We start from the raw sequence: 21,875 nt of genomic DNA on the forward strand, positions 1-21,875 counted from the left end.
CAAACAGTTAATAATGATGCTCGGAGCTGCAGAGGGGAAGAAGATGGCGTCTGGGAATGCGGGGAAAGATCCGGAAATTTAGGGCTTCACTGCCAGCCTTAGGAAGAGCTACGCTGGGGGACGGGTCGTGGATTTGAGCCCCCGCTTCCTAAACACTTGGAAAAGTGAAGGGAAACAAGTCCCCTGGGGAGAAAAGAGGAACTGGGGACCCCATAGACCATAGTTCCTCCACACAGAACGCTGGAGACTGAGTCACAACGGCCCCGTTGACCCTTCCCGTGGTCACCGCACAATCTAGCGGTGACGCGACAGGCGCAGCGATCGGATGGGTTGCCTGGGTCCCGGCTGCCAGCAGAGCCCGACGCTGCGTGCCGGAGGAGCGGCCGTCGGAGCCGACGTGGGTCCTCAGACTCCAGAGTGGGGTCTGGGAGGCCGACTCACCTCAGCGGCTTCCAACCAGCTCCTCGTCCCGTCTCCCGACACCTGCCCCTTGCCCACTCACCATTTCTCGGTTCCTGGGGTTCGCCTTCCACATGACAACTCCCTCCCGCGGCAAGTTCAGGCCACAACCACCAGATGTGTGGTAGCCACTTGAAGCCTTTGAGAGAATCGTAGAGGACCAGATCGTGGCAGGATCGTGGAGCCAGGAGGCCGGAGCCTCCAGCCCGCAGTTCAAGCGGTCCACGCCATCCTCAAAGCGCCGCCCCCACAAACGGTACCAAGGACTCCCCTGATTGGACAGTTGCAAGGCTCCGCCCTATCATGACTGGGGGACCGCAGCCGAAGTCTCGTCTGGGAGCCGAGGCTGTCTTGGCACAGGGTCAGTATCTGTCCTTTCAAGGGGACACTGCGTTTAACCATTAGGCCACCAGGCTACTCATGGAACTGTGACCTTTCTTTGCAAACTCAGACTCTTATAAGTGACCTGTCCATATGTAATGATGACTCTGGCTCCATTTTGATGGTGGACCATTTTCAGCGGGGAGACGCACGCCCTTCTGTCCCCCACCCCCACTCATCTGGGCACTTAGCTTTGGTGAGAGGTTTGAACCCCATAGTCCTGGACCAGGCCTCCAGCCTCAGATGCCAGCATGTGTGAAACATATGGGGCAAAGTAGCCACCGGAAAACCTCTTCAAGGAACTCCATTAATACCCATTTGGTGAGAGATCAAAGGAGGCAAAACTGAAAGAACACTGCTTGGTGAGGAATAATAGATGGCGGAGGTATGAAGAACAAAGAATCAGGACAGTGGCCGTCCATGGGGCAGGGCAGATGAGTCAAGGACAAGAATATCAGGAGACTCTCACCACTGCCCATAGGTTCCACAGGTGTTCATATTGTTATTACTAAGTTGTACCATAACACAATTTGTATATTCATTTCTGAATATATCTGATGATAAAATTTTTAAAAAGTTCAGTTTTGAAAACAATTTAATTTGTATGTTTGTTTCCCTGTAAAGTGGAAATATGTTTCCTGCCAAAATATGATGTTGCTAATTGTGTCATTGGCTTTTCCCTCATCCAGTATCAAAGTTTAGAAAAGCCTTGATTGAACAGAAGACGGGATTTTTTTTTTTTAAGATTTTATTTATTTATTTTTAGAGAGAGGGGAAAGGAGGGAGAAAAAGAGGGAGAGAAACAACAATATGTGGTTGTCTCTCACACACCCCCTACTGGGGACCTGGCCCACAACCCAGGAATGTGCTCTGACTGCGAATCCAACCAGCGACCCTTTGCTTTGCACTCCGGTGCTCAATCTACTGAGCCACACCAGCCAGGGCTTTCTTTTTCTTTCTTTCTTTCTTTTTGTTTTTTTAAGGAAATCTCAAAAAATCTAGCATGGACTGGTTTACATCAGATCCTGGCAGATAATAGGGAGGGAAAAAAACTTATGAAATACGTGACTTCAGTAAAAAACTATAGCCCAGGCATGTTTTTGTAAGAATGCTGTAAGGACAATGGGTCTTGTTCCTGCCTTTCCCTACAGTCTATTTTTAATTCTTAATGTCACCCTTCCCTTTCCTTTCTGCCCCCAAATATATAACATTTAAACATAAAAGCGGCCAGAGAGTCAGTGACTTAATAAAAGAAAGAATAAATGACTTAGAGAAAAGGATTGTTAAATTTGGTTACCCCCAACTACAATTTATTTCCTCACTCTTCTCACGGGCAGGAATTTTCAACACACTGCCCTACCAGAACACTGTTCACCCCATCCAAGCAGCTCTAAGGGCCACAGCAGAGAGATCAGCAAAAAGAAATGTGTAGATTGGTGGGTGTGTCCTGTCCTTGGTTACGGGCCCCACCTCATTTCTTTCTCTCTTCTGACCCAGCTGCTTTCTGTATGTTTTCTTAGAGAGTTGGAGCTAGAGTTTAATATAAATAAAATATATGACATTATCATATAATGTAATGGGGCATGTAATGGGATTAACATTTGTATGTGTGTCTGGCATTGAAGAAAATGGTAAGAACTCTGTTATATACATGAAATTGATGGATCATTGAGATCCTGTGTTACTTAAAAAAATTTTTTTTAAAGATTTTACTTTATTTTTAGAGAGAGGGGAAGGGAGGGAGAAAGAGAGGGAGAGAAAAATCGTTAAGTTGCCTCTTGCACGCCCCTGACTAGGGACCTGACTGGCAACCCAGGCATGTGCCCTGATTGGGAATCGAACCAGTGACACTTTGTCTCAGGCTGGCACTCAATCTTCTGAGCCACACCAGCCAGGGCTCCTACATTACTTTTTAAATGGAAAGCTATCCTGGCAAGTGATTTTTACCAGAAGACTAGATCTCTAGATTAAATTTTACAGACACTCACATACAAACTTCAAAACAGATACACAGCAATATCACAGACAAGGCTCTGCTCTTAGCCCTCCCTCCCACTTAGGCACACACACACAGGCTAGCACAGGAGCTTCTCTGGCAGTACTCTGAGAACAGAGTAGTCAAAGTTAGCTGAGCCCATCAACCAACTAGGCCATCTTCCTGGGATCCTAACTCTTCTCTGAGCACTTCCTAGCTCACAACCTAACACTTGACCGTGCACCATATCATCGACTTTGAGTGCATGTGTTTGAAGTTCTCTTACCTGACCAGACTAGAAGATTTTTAAAAGCAGGACATCTCACAGTTGGCTTATTTTCTCCTCTGTGCCTAGCACAAAACTCAACAAGAGATTGTTAGGTATTAATCAAAACAGGGCCCTGACTGGGGTGGCTCAGTTGATTGAGTGCCAGCCTGTGAACCAGAGCGTCACTGGTTCAATGCCCAGTCAGGGCGCATGTCTAGGTTGCAGGCCAGGTCCCCCATAGGGGGTGTGCAAGAAGCAACTACACATTGATGTTTCTCTCCCTCTCTTTCTCCCTCCCTTCCCCTCTCTCTAAAAATAAATAAAATCTTAAAGAAAAAAAAAAAAGAAAAAAACAGAGATGACTGTCTTAGACTGAATCCAAAAAACAGAGCCATTCTTGGCTCAGGTTACCAGTTATATCACTTCCTCAGGGGTTTGACTGGCCCATTGGTAAAGCTTCTCTGCTACCCAGAAGTCGTATTTATGTCTGTATTTCAGATTACTGTCATGTAAAGTGAAGGTAATTCTATAAATTTCCACCACAGCCAGAGTAAGGCCAACTGCCTATATCTTTTATCAGAATCTAACTCATTCCAAAATGGGGTTGGAAAGAGACTTTGCTTGGGGCAATGGGTGCACGATGCAGCGTGCAGATGAGGTTCCATTGAGTTGTACCCTTGAAGCCTGTATGGTTTTGGGAACCAGTGCAATCCCAGTAATTTCAATAAGAAAATCCAAAAAGATCAATAAAGTAGAGATCTGAGCTTTCACTCATGGTTTCACAGCAGAAATTGCTAACAAGCCAAGTAGTGTCTATTTAGGAAAATGGGTTACATAAATTCACCACCATATGTACCTTTTAAGAACAAAGGGTGATAATGTATTGATTATGTAAAGATCTGGAGTATTTATTAACAGAACAATTAAGTAAAGTGTACTGCAACATACAGGGTCTGGCAGAAGTAACGCCTGCTTGAGTGTGGTTGGTGGGGTACATGAATGTCTCACACGAGACAGACAGAATTTAAACATTTCACTTACAATGTCATATGGTGTGCTTGTGTGTGATAGTTATGTTACAGAATTATATGCTTATGATTTTGTAATAAAAGATTTTATAGTAAAAAGGGGGTGTTATTTGTGCTGGATCCTGTATATACCACATAACTTTCTCTACATCTGTTATGGTCACCTGCAGACTCAGCTGAGCCCCTACTCTAGGATTGCTTGACAACGTATTACCACCAGGACCGTATGAAAGGGTTAATGACTTCCATAACGGATGTGTCTGGGGGGAGCAGGGCAGGCCTCTCAAGCGGGTGGGAAATGCCTTGAGAGAGCAAAGAAAGGAGCCAGGCCTGGTTTTTGTTTGTTTGTTTGTTTTTAAATTGAGGCTTGGGGTGGGCTAGGGTGAGATTTTGTACACAGGGCAGGGGCTTCCAGGGATCAACTATCTTGCCAGTGCTAAAGGAGGGAGTGCTCAGGCTTCCTCATCACCTGTACAGATGTGGGGCACAGGGGAAGGAGGAGGAGGAGGCTTTTAAAGCTCTCAGCTGTCAATCACTCACTAATGGAGCCAGAGACTTCTGATTAATCCTCCAGCATGAAAGGAGCATAAAAAGTGACATTCCCATCCTCACCAGGAAAAAAACTAACAAATTTAAAACCAACAACTAAGCTCTGTCAAAGCATTAATTCCAGGGGCAAACTCCTGTCCCGTAAAATTGGAAAGGAGAGAAAAATAGCCAGATTGAAATATGCCCACAATATTCTGTTCTTCTTAACACGACCTGTGTCAAAGATTCTGTTTCACCAGTGCCTGACTGACTGGGTTTTACCAGCCAAACTGACATGGGGAGGGAAACAGGCAACTCGCCTCTAGTCTTTCTGCCTGCACTAAGCTGACATGGGCAGAACTTTGAAACACTTGTGAGGTTGAGAAGTCTTTTTTAAACTCCTGAGAGCAAGTAAGTGGTATGTCTTCCAAAATCACTTGTCCACCTCTCTGACACCAGTTGGGTGGCCTATAGTTCAGTTCAATTCTAACACTAACCAGAGTTAACATCAGACTCTATGGTTTGAAGACTCAGGCCCACAAGACAGCTTCCACTTCGGACGCTAGCCACAAGGAGGGAGGCCCAGGCCACACATGTGTCTCTGGATGGTGGACTAAAATTTGGAGGTTCACTGGACACACCCTCATGCTTGTTAATTCAATAGAACCACTCTTAGAACTATGAAAAGTGCTCTATTATTATTGGTTGATTGTAAAAGATACAAGTCAGAAACAGCTAAATGGAAAGTAAGCTCAGGGCAAAGCGAGGGTGGGAGGCTGAGAGTTTCCGTGCCCGGGGCGGATATGAGAGCCCTCAGCACAATGATGTGCTCAAAGTGAGAGCCATACAAAGGAAAATCTCCAACCTCTGGCTGACCAAGAGGGCACGGAGTGTCGTTTTCCCCTCCCTAGTCTCCCAAGTATTTTCAGAAATAAGCACGTTATGATGCAACAGGGGTTTCAGTTTAGCCCCTTGAAAGGGGTAGGATTTTAAAGATTTGCAAAAGCTTTGACTAGTTTTTACATCAATTTAACAGAAATTCAGCTGCTTTAGCCTTTAAAATTTTAATATTCCCTAGGGGCACATACATACAAATGCTGATCTGAAAATGAAAAACATGTCCCCAAACTTAAGTGCATTCATCTCATATCTTCATCTGCTCTTTCCTAACAGGAACAAAAATTCTACTTGTTTCCATAATTTTCTTGCTTTCCTCACCTTGTACCTCTCCATCGTATTACAGTCTCAGAGCCCAAGTGCTCGGGGAAACTGGACCGAAGGGCTGCACTATTCAGTGGATAAAGGATCCAAAGGAAAGAAACAAGTTTGGAATCAGCTCAGATGAGCCACCTGCTTCCCACAGGACAGGAGGAAAGTCACTTTCAGGAGGTTCCACATTCTAGACTCTCCAGATTGAGACAGAGCCCCTGGATGGGACAGTGCCTGGGGACAAATGGGCGGGACATGTGGGCAGCCCCAGGAGTGAACTCTGGGAGCTGCAACACCCTCCTCTCCCAGAGAATAATGGAAACGCTCCCTCTCTCAGGCTTCAGCTCACAGCAAAGAAATGCTCAGCTGGATTCAGTGTCAGGTTTTGACCCAAATGAACTCCAAGTTCACAGACCCTAACCCAGGTCACAGACTCCTGACTTTCACAGACTTTCTCAATGTGCACGAATTACACCGAGTGCACCCACACTGGGATGCAAAACTCCACTCTATGTCTAGAAACAGGCCCAGGGGAGCCACAGCTAAAACCTCAGGCATCGCCTCTCCCCCACATGCTCGTGCGCCCCAGCTTTCCAGGGCTGTAGCTTCACAGTGTACAGGCTCCTTCCATGGGGGGTGTGAGCAGGTAGGACACCCAGGAAGAATAACTGAGCCTTTAAGTGCATACTTCTTTTGGCAGGTCAGGGTGGGGGGAGGGTTCTTAGCTTAGTGACACAGACCTCAGGCTCTACTTCCCAATGGGGTAGCTCTAGACCACCATTGATATTTTAAATACACGAACCCAGTGTTTGAACAATTCAGCAAAATTTAAATTCAAACCCAGAATTTATATGTAAAGGAGGGAGTAAAATCGTAAGGTGTTTTACTAGCTCAACAAAAAAACCCCTCAAGTGTCTACTGCTTTCAGAAAATAATGTTTATTCATTATTATTGCCATGCCAAGAAACTGTTCTTTAAACAATTGATTATGGTATAATTATACACTCTGGTGTTGCAAGTCTAAGCTCTGGGATTCATTTTTGAAATCACCCAGAAAAAATGAACAGCCCCAGAATCACACCATACCCCTAGGGAAAGAAAGAGAAACAAATTGAACTCATGTAATGCAATGCTGTCTCAATGTAAGAAATGCCCAACCCCGCGGAGAATTTTTATGAGTTTATTTAAGCCAAACTCACAATGCATCTGTGGAACAAGAACTCAAGTGCTCCTTCTTTTGTGCAGCTTTTTAATGCATTTTAAATTAAGGAGGGGATGTAAGGAAGATTGGAGAAAGTAAGGTGGGGATTGGATTACAGGATAGTTAACAAGATCATGGGCTCTCTTGAGGGATAATACTCCCACTTCTGGAATTTCAAAGGTGTGTTAACCTAGATGCAGGAGAACAATGGGCAGAGCTGCCTTAAAACCTTTCACTAAAGAAGTTGTAGGCCTGGATTGTGACCAACCACCAAGACTTACCCAGTTAGGAATTTATGACATCACCCTGTGAGGTAACTCTTCAGAAAACCCCCTTTTTCCTCCACAGTTCCCTTTTGGTCAAAAATCAATCCTAAAGATGCATTGATTACCAGCCTTTTGCTCGGACAGTGTGGTCTCACAGCACTAGGAAGGCTCATTCCTAGGAAATCTCAATAATGACATTGTCTTGTTGATGACTGGGGATGGGGCAATAATACTGTAATCACAGGATCTGAGTTGAGGCAGGATTTTTCCCAAAAACGGGAAGGGCAGGGCAATGGAAGGCTGTGGCCTTCATTCTGAAAAAACACTCGGGATCATTTCTGTCCTAGGAGCCATCACAGTCCGAGTTTTGCCTTCTCATCTTTCTCTATTTGGCATCTAGTATAACATTTACATGAGCATGAAAATAGCATTAAAGATTATCTTACAAATGTGCAATAATCATAAACAGTTGGACTATATGGAAAAACCCAAAGAACAAGTATAACTATTGTTATGACTAATACATTAGCAGACAAAGACAATCAAACAAAATGGATTCTGAGTTCAGTATCAGTCTGTAGATGTACAGGTGACAGTCAACGATCTGTAAAATCTTTGTCTTCCGGGAGCTCGCCATGAAAGAAAACAGTTACTAACTTGGCATATTCTTGAAATAACTTTATCAAGACAGGGCATTAGTATAAGATGTTCCTTTTAATAATTTCAGCTCATAAGTCCCTCCGTCTAAGTTCAGCTTAAATGCTCTGTGATGTATGAAGGAATGAAAACACTTAAAAATGAGGAGGCGGGGAGCAGGGAAGAACCAAGCTGCCGTCTTGGGTTTCCCATGGCTCCAACCATTCTGTGATTTGCAACCACTGTTTACCCATATCATACACCCTAGGAGTTTTTCATCAGTTATTTTAAATGATCCCCATGCAATTTCAAATCCTGAGGTGTTCCAGGGGCTTTTTTGAAACACTGCAAAGTTACTCCTAACATATAATTGAGATCTTAACCCTTAAAACCTCAATTTCTACTGAAGACTAAGAAGTAATCATTTAGCATTCTTAGCTTGGACATTTCATAACCTCTAGAAACACTTTTCATAGACACAAAAGTCATTATTAACATGGACTTATTTTTGTAAAACCTAGGCAAAATGAACACATGTCTGTCTTACTTAAACCAACAAATGTAAGTCAGCTTTTATTTACTAAGATTTAATCTTAGATCACACGAACTTGAAAAGCTTTTGAGTTAGCTTCTGTATTTCTGAGAACAGTATTTGTTTATTTTAAATTTTTATTGGATTTATTGGTGTGACATGGATTAATAAAATTACCTGGGTTTCAGGCATACAATTCTATATACATCACCCGTATGTTGTCTTGACCACCCAAAGTCAAGTCTCCCTGTGTCACCATTTATCTTCCATTTACCCTCTTCTTCCTCCTCCCACCCCCTCCTTTCCTCTGGCAATCACCACACCAGTTGTTTGCATCTCTGAGTTTTTTGCTTAATCCCTTCACCTTTTTCTCCCAACCCTCCAACACACCTCCCCTCTGACAGCTGTCAGTCTGTTTATTTTTGAGAATTTTGAAGTACAAGATTCTTGCAAGAGCTTGCCTTTAAATGAATTTTGACAATACCATCTGGAGGTAGAAAATTATCTTATATTTACAACACACGTATATAGACATACGCAGGCAGACAAACAGAGCACAGTTGGATTCAAATTTTGTTTCGGAGGCAATTTACATCTGCCCTTGACAAGTCAAATTTCAAATGACCTTCCCCCTTTTCAAATAAGGACAGTAAAATACCCCAAAGAATTGGGTTGACACCCAAACAGCATCATACATTGATCCATTTATCTAAATGGAAGCTGAGAGACCAATTCAATGTTTTCCATTCATTCTGCCTAATTTTATAGCTACCTTTTTTCAACTGTGCATGCAAAAATTAATTTGGAGAATCAGAGGATCCTCATCTTGGCCATCTTAGTATTAATGGGAGGCTGACTGCCATGGGGCTTGTCAGGCTAGGAGACACAATTTCCCATGTTAATTTTGAGATTTGAAGGGCCAGAACAAACTTCTAGGGAAAACCAGCCCTCACATGCATGTCCCCAGATGAGCCAAATGCTGTGGATGTCCCTATAGGATCGCTTTACACCCTAGAAGAAACTTTTCCTCAGGTAACCCCACAAAGATTCTTAGTCACCTAGGAATACCTGAGCAAGGCCAGCAAGAGCTTACTGGACACCACCTAAACTGCGACGCTTCCCAAGGCATGGGACCCTCTCTCAGGCGTCACCCATTCTAGCACGCCCTGCCCTTCTCCCCAGGCTCCCGTCCGCTTCTCTGAGTTCAGCTGTGTTACCACACTGGATAATTTGCGGTACCCATCTCCGCCACTCCAGATTCGGGGCTCTGAACAGGTATTGTTACCCCGCTGGCTATTGACATTGGGGAAGCTAGTGTCCTTTCTCTTTTGCAGCTAAAGAGAGTTCGGTCTCTCATTTAACCAGCAAAGATTATGTTCAGCTTCTCAGTATGCAATTCTGAGAAGGCAAAAATAAAAGCAGCGAACCATTCCCCCCTCACCCCCCTTTCCCTGGGTTATTTCAACCCTCATATACCTTGAGGATTTTCTAAGAACAGCTTAAATAAAGTCATGGATTGCTACTTAAAGCAAGGAGACCCACAATTCTGAGAGGAGCTCAACCAAATTCACCTGATGCAAAGTAAGGAGCCAGTGAGGCACAAAGGGCCCTTGCTTGTACCCAGCACTGGGCCCAGGTCCATGGGGTGGCCCTGGGTGGGCTTCTTCGAATTCCTGCCAGCTACCAAATAATGCTGACGCAAAACCTGTGGAGAATTTTTACAATAGTTTATCTGAGCGGTTGCGATTTGATCCCAAGTCGGGGTGTGTGTGGGAGGCAACTGATCCATGCCTGTCTGTCTGTCTGTCTTTTCTCTCTCCCTCTTCTCTGTAAAATCAATAAATATATCCTCAGATGAGGATTAAGAAAATTAAAAAAAAATTTATTTTAACCAAACTGATGATAGGTACTGTGGAGTAAGATCTCAAATACTCCCAAGAATAACAGCTTTGAAGTTTCTTTTATGCATTTGAAATTAAGGAGAGAAGTAAGAAAGATTACACAGAAGTGGGAGAAAGCAAGGTGGGGATTGGATTACAAGATAGTTAACAAGATTACATGCTCTTTTGAGGGTTAATGCCTCCCCACCCAGGGGTATTATTTCTGACATTTCAGAGGTGTGTTAACATGGATGCCCATGAACACAATAGGCTGGCTTAAAACCCTTCACTAAAGAAGTTAGAGGGCTGGACTTTGAATTCCTGTCAAGATGGAGGCATAGCTAAACACGATTTGCCTCCTCACACAACTACAACAAAAAATACAACTAGAGTACAACACCAATATCACCCAGATGCATCAGAAAGTTGAGCTGTGTTCAAGTCCGACAACCAAGGATTTCAAGAAGCCACATTCAGGGCTGCCCTACCCTGGAGAATACCTAAGGCTCCACCCCTTACAACCTAACAGGTACACTGAGACAAAGAAATATGGCCCAAATGAGAGAAAAGATCAAAACTCCAGAAAAAGAACTAAGTGACAAGGAGATAGCCAACCTATCAGATGTAAAATTCAAAACACTGGTAATCAGGATGCTCACAGAAATGATTGAGTATAGCTGCAAAATAAAGGAAGACGTGAAGGCTATACAAAGTGAAATAAAGAAAAATGAACAGGGAACCAACAGTGAAAGTAAGGAACTGGGACTCAAATCAACTATTTGGAAGAGAATGAAGAAATTAACATTCAACTGGAACAGAATGAAGAAACAAAAATTCAAAAAAATGAGGAGAGGCTCATGGAACCTCTGGGACACTTTAAACATTCCAATATCTGAATCATAGGGGTACCAGAAGGAGAAAAGAAAGATCAAGAAATTGAAAACTTATTTGAAAAAATATTAGAGACCTGGCTGGTATAGCTCAGTGGTTTGAGCACAGGCTGCCAACCAAAGGGTCGCCAGTTCGATTCCCAGTCAGGGCACATGCCTGGGTTGCAGGCCAGGTCCCCAATGGGGGTCACATTAGAGGCAACCATACATTGATGTTTCTCTCCCTCTCTTTCTCCCTGACTTCCCCTCTCTCTAAAAATAAATAAATATTTTAAAAAATCCTTAAAAAAAATAGAGAAAACTTCCCCAAGCTGGCAAAGGAACTAGACATACAAGTTCAGGAAGCTCAGAGAGTCCCAAACCAGTTGGACCCAAAGAGATCGCACCAAGACACATCATAATTAAATTACCCAAGATTAAAGATAAGGAGAGAGTTGTAAATGCAGCCAGAGGAGAGAGGTACTTACAAAGGAGTTCCGGTAAGACTATCAGCTGATTTCTCAAAAGAAACCTTACAGGCAAGAAGGGGCTAGAAGGAAATATTCAAAGTTATGAAAGGCAAGGACCTACATCCAAGATTACTCTATCCAGCAAAGCTATCATTTAGAATGGAAGGGCAGATAAAGTGCTTCCCAGATAAGGTAAAATTAAAGGAGTTCATCATCGCCAAGCCCTTATTATATAAAAAGTTAAAGGGAACTATATAAGAAAAAGAAGATAAAAAATAAGAACATTAAAATGGCAATAAATTCACAATTATCAATAACTGAATCTAAAAAACAAACTAAGCAAACAAGCAAAACAGGAACAGAATCACAGAAATGGAGATCACATGGAGGGTTATCAGCTGCGAGGGGGAAGGGGGAGAATGGGGGAAAAGGTACAGGGATTAAGAAGTACAGATTGGTAGGTACACAAAAGACAGGGAGATGTTACCAACAGTATAGGAAATGGAATAGCCAAAGAGCTTTTATGCATGACCCACAGACATGAACTAAGTGGGCGGATTGCTGGAAGGAAAGGGAGTACTGGGCGGAGGGGGGCAAAGGGGGTAAAACTAGGACAACTGTAATAGCATAATCGATATATTAAAAAAAAAAAGAAGAAGAAGAAGTTAGAGGCCTGGGTGTGTCTATCCACCTTGACCTACTCAGTTAGGAATTTATGATCAGATACCCTGTGAGGTTACTTTCCTTTTTGTCACCCACACTGAAATAATTTTTTCTGAAATTCACTTTTGGTGTGTTTTGGAAGTGTTTTATACTGTCTAAGATCAGCTGATTAAATACATTTTACATATATTGTTTAACGTTGACGTAAAAAAAAAAAGTGAATGAATCTTTTAAAGGTGAAAGACCCAGGGAACGGGCCGTGCTGACAGGAAAGATCACCCAAAGAGGAACCTCCCCACCATCCCCTTCGGCTGTCTGTGCCCAGGAACGATCGTAGGTGATAGGAACAGGGATGTTATACAATGTGTTCCAGGTGGTTACCCTCCTGTAAAATATCCACAAACAATATATAACCTTTAAAAACCTGGCATTCATTAACTGTGGGAAAATGATAAACAATTAAAATACTGCGTTTGTTTGAAATGCATCGCTAAGGACAAACAGTTGATAACGATGCTGTAACTGGAAGCTGTAATTGAAGTTTGGGAACGCCTAGAGGTTCTGGAAATTTAGGGATTACCCGTCCTAGGAAGAGCCAGGCTGGGGGGACAGCATCGTGGATTCATTGAGGCTTCGCTTCTTACACACTGGGAAAACTCGGGAGAAAAGGAGTCCCCGGGCGTGAAAGGAGGGACTGGGATGGCCACCGGCCACAGCTCCTCCCAGGAACCAACCCGCAGAATGAGTCGCGACAGTCCCCCCACCGCAATGACTTTTCCGTAGGTCACCGTACCAACTGGGGTGAGGCGGGCTGCTGGCTTAGAGCTGCCCAAAGAAACTCCGGTTCGGGACCCAACCACCACGCGCAGCGACGAGACAGGACGCCGGGAGTCCTGGCTGCCGGCCCAGCCCCTGAGCTGCGAGCGGGAGGAGACAGAGGTCGGAGCGGCGGCCCGGGGAGGGCTCAGACTCCGGAGGTGACCGCGGGAAGGCCGGGTCCCGCCCTCAGGCCCTCGACCCGTCTGGGGCCACCGCGTTATTTGCACTCACCATTTCCCGGTCTCTGGAATACCCCGCTGTCCTCCGAGCAGCTTCCGCGGCTGGTACAAGTCGACCCGGACGGAAACCGCAGGCGAGGAGCTGGGCGAGGAAAGGCAGGTGAAACCCCATCCCGAGGGGCCAGGAGCCAACGCGCGGTTGGCTGAGCGTCGCCCCACCCACCCGGCCTGCGGCGCCGCTGATTAGTCTTTGGGAAGGGCCCGCCTCCCTGCTTTCTGAGTGCGGACCTGAGCGGCAGGTCGGAGGCCTTGGGCAGAACCAGCTTCCGTTCTAGGGCGGGAGCACGTCTCTGTCAGGGACCTGTGCTTTTCATCAAAATTTGTTTTTGGCCCGTTAAAGGGGCAGTGGTGTCTTCCTGTAGCTATTTATGCGTTGGAAATTCCAGACCTGAAACCAGAAAAGTCTGTGTTCCAGCTTCCTGTCACAACCAGTAAGTAGAGACAGGGAATGAATCTTTATGGGCGTTTTATTTTTTTTTTATTATTTTAAAAGATTTTATTCATTTATTCATTTACTTTAGACAGAGGGGAAGGGAAGGAGAGAGGGAAACATCAATCTGTGGTTGCCTCTCGCGCGCCCCCTACTGGGGACCTGGCCAGCAACCCAGGCTTGTGCCCTGACTGGGAATCCACGCTGGATCCACTGAGCTACACCAGCCATGGAAATAGGCTTTTTATTCAGATGGCCAGGGAGCTGAGAAGACGGTGGGTTATGTACCCTAAAAGACCATCTTACATTCCATTTCCAACCACCCCTTTTTATAAGGAGATGAAGAGTGTAGTTAAGGAGTTTGGAATTCAGTAAAAAAGTAGGCAAGGGGTTTGGAATTCAGGGAAAGGTTAATGAGATAAAAGCTGCAGTCTGCCACTTCTCCTAGCACCCTTTAATCTGTTCATCTGTGGTTCTTTATCTGTGTCCTGGGTGGTGAACAGATGTCCCTCACTGGAGCACAGTGGCTCAGATACCACCTGATTGCTCACAGTGCTCCTGGGGCACAAAGGTCGAATTGCTGTGGTCTCCTGGAGTCCGGTGGGTCATACCTTCAGTTCCTGAAACAATAGCTTTTTACATGCATTAATTACTAAGTTTATTAACTATTACTTAAAACTAAAATTTTCCAGCTCTTGAGTTCTTCCATCAGACTCATTTTCTGGATAGAGGGATGCCCTTGTCCTCTCAGCAAGAGGGGTGTCCAGGCCAGGCCAGCCTGGAACCAGAGGGTCTGAGGTCGTCCCCAGATTAGGTGTTGACATAGAATGCAAGGCCACTCCTGGAATTGTGATCTTTGTTTACACACCCATTTAAAAATGACCTTACCACATGTAATGAAGAGTCTGGCTTCATTTTGATCTTTGCTTAGAGTGCTGGGGCTTTCACCCCTCCCTTCTCCACCTCCATACATGTGGTAGGTACTTAAGTGAAAGCAGCCCATGGCAGTCAAGGTATGGTTCTGGGGGCAAGTTTGAAACTCCCAGCCCTCACTGGGCACAGGGACCCTTCGCCAACTCTAAGCTGAAGTGTATCCAATAAAACCCTCATTTCTTTTTGCTATTCTGTGTTTTTTTTGCTTCCTTATATTCTAAATCGCTGATTTAATTCTTGGCTTCATCTACTGTTGATTCCCTGTAAATTGTTCTTCATTCCAGTTAGTGTATCCTTCCTATCTGACTGGTTCTTTTTTAAGGTTTCCTTGTCCTTATTTATGCTGTTGAAGTTCTAAGTGCAGGTACTCTTCCACTGCATAAATTCAACGAGCATCCTTATTACCAGTGTTTTGAACTCTGCATCTAGTGGATTGCTTCTCTCCATTTTGTTTAGTTTTCAGGAATTCTGTTCTGTTCTTTCATTTGGGACGTGTTTCCTGTCTCCTCATCTTGGCAGCCTCCCCTGTGTTTGTTTCTGTGTATTAGGTAGAGCTGCTACATGTCCTGGACTTGGTGGAGTGGCCTAATGTAGTAAGTGTCCTGTAGGGTCCATTAGGTCAGCCTCCCCTGTTACCCAACATGGGCATTCCAGGTGCACCCCAACCTCCATTGTGTGCAGTGTACACTCCTGTTGTAGTTAAGCCTAGATTGCAGTTAACAAGTCAACAGGAGGTATTTACCCTCAGGCTGATCAGCCTGGGACTGCAGAAGCCCTCCATCTGACTAGACCTCAGTCACTGAGCCTTAGCCCCCTCTTTTTTTTTAATATCCTCATCCCAGTCTATATCCATTGATTCTAGAGGAAGGGGGAGGAAGAGGGGGGGGGAGAGAGGGAGAGAGGAAGAGAGAGAGAGAGAGAGAGAGAGAGAGAGAGAGAGAGAGACAGACACCATTGGCTGCTTCCCAAATGCACCCTGATAGGGGCTGAACACGTAACTAGGCATATGCCCTCCCTGATCAGGAATCAAACCCACGACCTTTTGATTTACAGGACAATGCTCCAATCAACTGAGCTACACTAGCTAGAGTCCTGCTGATTTTTACAGCCAGAAATTATGGGGACTTCTCTTCCCAGCACTGGAACCCTGGGCTTGGGAGCCTGGTGTGGGGCTGATACCCTTGCTCATTAATTAGGTGGGACCACCAAAGCAGATATATCCTTCCCTATTTTTATTCACCACACCTGGGACCAGCCCTTTCAGCATCTCCAACCGGTGTCAGTGAGGTTTCTTCTTTAAATCTCGAGTTGCAGGACTTCTATTTGACTAGATTTCAGGCAGTTCTAAATGATGGCTGTTCTGTAGTTTAGTTCGAATATTGACATGATTGTGGGAGGATGCGAGTACTGCTTACCTATGCCACTGCATCTCAACCAGAGGTCCCATTTCATTCACTTTTATGGCTGAATAATATTCCACTCTATGGATAAAACACATTTTGCTTATCTATTCATTTGTAAATGGATATTTGGATTGTTTTTGCTTTTTGGCTATTATGAATACCACTGCAGTAAACATTGGTGTACAAGTTTTTTAGTGAACAGGTATTTTCATTTCTCTTGGGCATACACCTAGGGGTGAATTGTTGGGTCCTATGGTAATTCTCAGTTCAAAGTTGAGGAACTGCCAGACTGTTTTCCAAAGTGGCTGCACCATTTTATATTTCTACCAGCAGTGTATCAATGTCCAATGTCTACATATCCTCCACAAAATTTGTTATCTCACTTTTTGATTCGTGAAGTGGTACCTCACTGGGGTTTTGATTTACCTTTTCTTGATGACTAATGGTGTCCATCATCATTTCATATGCTCTTGGCCATTTGTACATCTTTGGAAAGTGTCTATTTACATCCTTTGACAATTTAAAATTATATATATGACATTTTATTATTGAGGTATAAGTGCTCTTTATTATTTTTGCCAAGAGTCATATTTATTTTACTACAAAGGTATTTGAAATACAACTTCAACTTAGTCATTTTTCCTGATTTTCATATACTTTAAATTATGTTTAAAGTTTCGTTGATAGCTTGGGAGAAAATGCTTAGTTTGATCTTTTTTCCTTCCTTTTTTTCTCGTCTTACATGATTTAATTTACTGTATATGTGCAGATGTTTTCTGTACAATGCTTAGTTCTATCAGATAATCATACCAAGGCAATCTTTCCCAAAACAGATTCAGGTAAAATAAATATTTCTGCAGTTCATGGACTATCAAAACTTGAGACTTCATTACTGATTTCAATTTTGAGGCCATACACAGCATTCAAAATATACATAAAATAAGTTAAGGCCATAAAAGTGGGCCAAACGATACCACAGAATTCAGAACAATTAAACTGTGTATTTAGCTTGCGTCAGAGCCACAGTGATGTTTCTCATAGCTCTTTTATTTTAGCGTGAGCAGCTTCTGAAATCTACCTTAATTGCACAGCAGGTAGGCAAACGTGTCCTGCTGAAGGCTTCATCAAAGGCTCCTTTCTTTCCTGTCTTTCCTTTCTTGGGTTTTTGTTTCAGCTTGTAATTGGCCAGGGTGGCCTTGGTTGCATCTTCAGCCAGCAGGGAGCAGGAGGAAAGCATAGTTCCTTGGCGATATCTTTCTTTTTTTTTTTTAATCCTCATCCAAAAATATGTTTTTTGATTTTAGAGAGAAAGGAAGGGAGAGAGGAGACAGAAATATCGATGTGAGAAACATCGATCGGTTGTCTTCCATACGCACCCTGACTGGGGATCGAACCAGCAACATTTTTGGTGTAGGGGACAATGTTTCAACTAACTGAGCCACCTGGCCAGAGTGCTGATCTGTATTTTTGACGGTCAAGGCTTCCTTCACCATCTTCCCTTTCACCCATTTAATGGCTGGCTGGCTAATGAACTGGAGGCAATTGCAGAACCACAGCCAAGTGTTTTAAATCTGACATCCATTGATCTTCCCCTTTTAATCCACTTGAATCTGCAATTTCATTACATCACCACATGCTGAAGACCCCACCTATCCTGTTCCTGCATTTTCAGGTGTCGAGATCCCATTTCTAGTATCTTCATAATAATCAACAACCTGCTTGTGATAGAGCTGGGCTGGAACTGGTAAAGCCCCCCCGGCTGGCAAGTGGTGGCTCGGGGCAACAAACTGCATGCATGCTCAGCCCCCACCATCCTGTGGGACAGCGCCTGCGAGGCCAAGCAGGGCAGGGCTCCTTCCTTCCTCCTTGCTTCTGCTTGTCCTTTTTTAAAAAATTAAACTGATTTTGGATGATATTGGTTAAAAACAAAAGTTTCAAGTGTACTATTCTATAATACATTATCTGTACCTTTGCATTGTGTGCTCACCACCCAAAGTTGAATCTCCTTCCATCACCATATACTTGACCCCCTTCACCCTGTTCACCCCCCTCTCATCCCTCTCCCCCTCTGATAACCACCATTCCGTTGTGTCTGTGAATTTGTCTGTTTTGTTTGTTCACTTGTTGCTTTTTGTTTTATATCCCACGTATGAGTGAAGTCATGTGGTTCTTGTTCTTTTTAATCTTTTTTCTTTTTTCTTAGCATGATACTCTGAAGATCCATCCATGTTGTCACAAATGGCAGTATTTCGTCTTTTCTTATGGCTGAGTAGTATTCCATTGTATGTGTACCACATCTTCTATACCCAATCGTCCATCAAAGGACACTTAGGTTGTTTCCATGTCTTGGCCACCATCAATAATGCTGAGATGAACACAGGGATCCATATATCTTTATGATAAATGTTTTTAAATTTTTCAGGTCGATACCCAGAAGAGGGATTGCTAGGTCATATCATAGCTCTAGTCTTAATTATTTACTTTCAATCACAGTTTACATTCTATATTATCTTGTATTAGTTTCAGGTGTACAGCACAGTGGTTAGACAATCACATACTTTATAAAGTGTTCCTTCTGATATTTCCAGTACCCACCCACCTTGCACCATACATAGTTATTACAATATTATTGACTGTATTTCCTATACTGTACTTTACATCCCTCTATTTTGTAACTACCAATCCGTACTTCTCAATCCCTTCACCTTTTTTCATCCAGTCCCCCAATTCCCCTCCGTCTGCCTATCATCAATCTGTTCTCTGTACCTGTGAGTCTATTTCTGTTTTTTGTTATTTAGATTTCACTATAAGTGAAATCATATGGTATTTGTCTTACTCTGATTGACTTATTTCACTTAGCATAATACCCTTTAGGTCCATCCATGCTATTCCAAATGGTAAGATTTTCTTTTCTTTTCTTTCTTTCTTTTTTTTTTTTTTGAGAGATTTTATTTATTTTTAGAGAGAGGGGAAGGGAGGGAGAAACATCAATGTGTGGTTGCCTTTCATGTGTCCCATACTGGGGGCTGGGCCTGCAACCCAGGCATGTGCCCTGACTAGGAATTGAACTGGAGACCCTTTGGTTCACAGACCAGTGCTCAATCCACTGGGCCACATCAGCCAGGTCAGATTTTGTTTTTTTCATGAAAAAAAAAAAATTCCATTGTATATATGTACCACAGCTTTTTTAATCCACTCATCTATTGATGGGCACTGGTTGCTTCCATATTTTGGCTATTGTAAATAATGCTGCAATAAATATAGGGGTACATATATTCTTTTGAATGAGTGTTTTGGTTTCTTCAGATATACACCCAGAAGTGTAATTGCTGAATTGCTGGGTCATAAGGCAGTTCCATTTTAAATTTTTTGAGGAAACTCCATACTGCTTTCCACAGTGGCTGCATCAATCTGCATTCCCACCAACAGTGCAAAAGGGTTCCCTCTTCCCCACATCCTCACCAGCACTTGTGATTGATTTATTGATGATAGCTATTCTGACAGCTGTGAGGTGATGTCATTGTGGTTTTAATGTGCATTTCTCTGAGTAGTGACATTGAGCATCTTTTCATACGTCTAGTGGCCATCCATAAAGCATGTTCTTAGCCTTGACTCCTCCCTGTTTGTCAGAGAATAAACCTGAAGGGTCTAGATGATGTCTGACCACTCTTTCGCCATGCAAAGGCTTTGGCAAAGTAGTTTTCTTTGAGGGATAGCCTGTCTTACAGAGAACAGAATGCTTTGTGTGTGTATATAAAAATATTTTCCCATTACTTGCAAGAAGCATAAGGCAATTTTTTCCCAAGATTCACTATTAGAGCCTGTTTGGGTTCCTGAAAAAAAATTCATGAACTGTGGGGAGCACTCTAAAGACAGGCCCCCACTTTGAGTTTGTAAATCTTAAGCTAGTTTTTACTGCGTCAGCAATTCATCTATTACAGTTCACACATTCCTGGTGGTTGCTGGCTCCATTGGCCTCTGCTTTCAGTAAGAGCAATTCTCCATAGTTGCCAGTCTCTCATTTTGGGGGCACTGCTTTGTCATATAACCTCAAACTTCTCAGGGATCTAAGAAGAAATGATGCTCTTAAGGTTTTTCAGTTTTTTATTGTTGTGAAGATGAGAATGGGCACTCCAAGCTATTCACGTGTTGGGGCAGAAACCATTCATTCACTGGTGTTGCTCTTTATTTCCCTTATAACACTATACCATTTTTAATGGTTAATTCTACTGCTAGTGCCCTTGTGGGTGGTATCAAAGGTTTTCTTTTGTAGACACTGAATCTGAAAATATGATAATAGAATCTCTGCATTTTGATTTTTTTTCCCTCATCTTCTCAAAATTCCCCACAGTGAACAGCTATTTGTCACCTGAAAAACCTTTCCCATTGATTACCTTGTTTTATCATTGCCCTTCAAAAACGTATTTTACGTATTTATTTTTAGGGATATGGGAAGGGAAGGAGAAAGAGAGGGAGAGAAACATTGATGTGTGAGAGATACTTCGATGGGTTGCCTCTCACACACCCCCAACTGGGCGCATGGCCGGCCACCCAGGCATGTGCCCTGATGGGGAATTGAACCAGTGACCTTCTGGTTCACAGGTGCTTAATCCACTGAGCCACACCAACCAGAGCTATCATTTCCCTTTTAAAAAAGAGATTTTATTTATTATTAGAGAGAGGGGAATGGCAGGAGAAAGGGAGGATGAGAAACATTGATGCAATAAAGATCAATTGGTTGCCTCCTGTACGCACCCTGACCAGGTATCAAACCAGCGACTCTTTACTTTGCAGGATGATGCTCAACCAACTGAGCACACTGGTCAGGGCTATCATTGCCCTTTTGAGGGCTGGATTAACACCTTACTTAAAATAGGACCAAATGTCAAGACTGTCACCACATGCATCAAATGAAGAGAAAAATTATTACTCAAAAGTACCTTCTAAAAGGTAACTTCATATGGGTGGCTTCCACAAAGAATGGGTCGGCCCTTTAAGATGTGTAGGAATAGAGGCTGGAAATATTCAAGGTTTGACTCTTTTACCTGCTCATTCAAAGAGAGATGTGTGAACATCATAGGTTTCCTTACGTGGGTCGGGCAGGGTGTGCAGGTGTCTATACTGATTAAAGGCCAAATATCAAAAGTGAGCTCAGCACCTTTATTAAAGCTCTCTCCTGGGCTTTTTTTTCCTCCTGAGCTTTGTTGACTGAACTGTGTCACACCTTTAAATGAATTTGAACATAAGTTAAAAGGCATGTAAAAAGCACAAATGATGTATTATAACTAAACTGGCAAACCTAACAAAACTCATTTGAGTCCAGTCATCCTCGGATGCTGGAGAGATCCAGAAGAGTATGGTTTAATTGCTTAGTAATGTTACTTTGTCTGTGTTGTGTTTTTGGTGGCACCTTCCTAGGGTAGCCTACCCACGTGCAGCCAGCAGCCGTTTAGGGGAACACAACTCTCTCTGGTTGCTCCTAAATACACCAAAGCCAAGATGTCATCAGCTACTGCAGGGTTTTCCGTCAAGGAAACCATCTGAATCATTAGCTGTGATATGTATTTTTTTTTAGTGTTTTTGACGTTACCACATTGGCATTAATGGGTTGCTTGTTGAATGAGTGTCGCATGTGCCCAGGTCAGCGCCAGTGCCTGTCAGGACAATGAGTGCATGAGCGTAATTG

General features: G+C 43.4%; 1 protein-coding gene across 1 annotated transcript in view; it reads right to left on the reverse strand.

Moving 5' to 3' along the window:
* LOC112301368 (zinc finger protein 791) overlaps nt 1–13,620 on the reverse strand; it is a 28,295-nt gene extending 14,675 nt beyond the window's left edge. Inside the window, exons 1-2 of the mRNA XM_053911859.2 lie at nt 13,416–13,620; nt 503–598 (exon numbers count right to left, since the gene is read on the reverse strand). Coding sequence (XP_053767834.1) covers nt 503–598; nt 13,416–13,535 — 216 coding nt within the window. The 5' untranslated portion in view covers nt 13,536–13,620. The remainder of the gene's footprint in view (nt 1–502; nt 599–13,415) is intronic.
* Nucleotides 13,621–21,875: the final 8,255 nt, after the last annotated feature.

The sequence above is a fragment of the Desmodus rotundus genome, chromosome 9, assembly GCF_022682495.2.
Source record: "Desmodus rotundus isolate HL8 chromosome 9, HLdesRot8A.1, whole genome shotgun sequence".
Classification (NCBI taxonomy): Eukaryota; Metazoa; Chordata; class Mammalia; order Chiroptera; family Phyllostomidae; genus Desmodus; species Desmodus rotundus.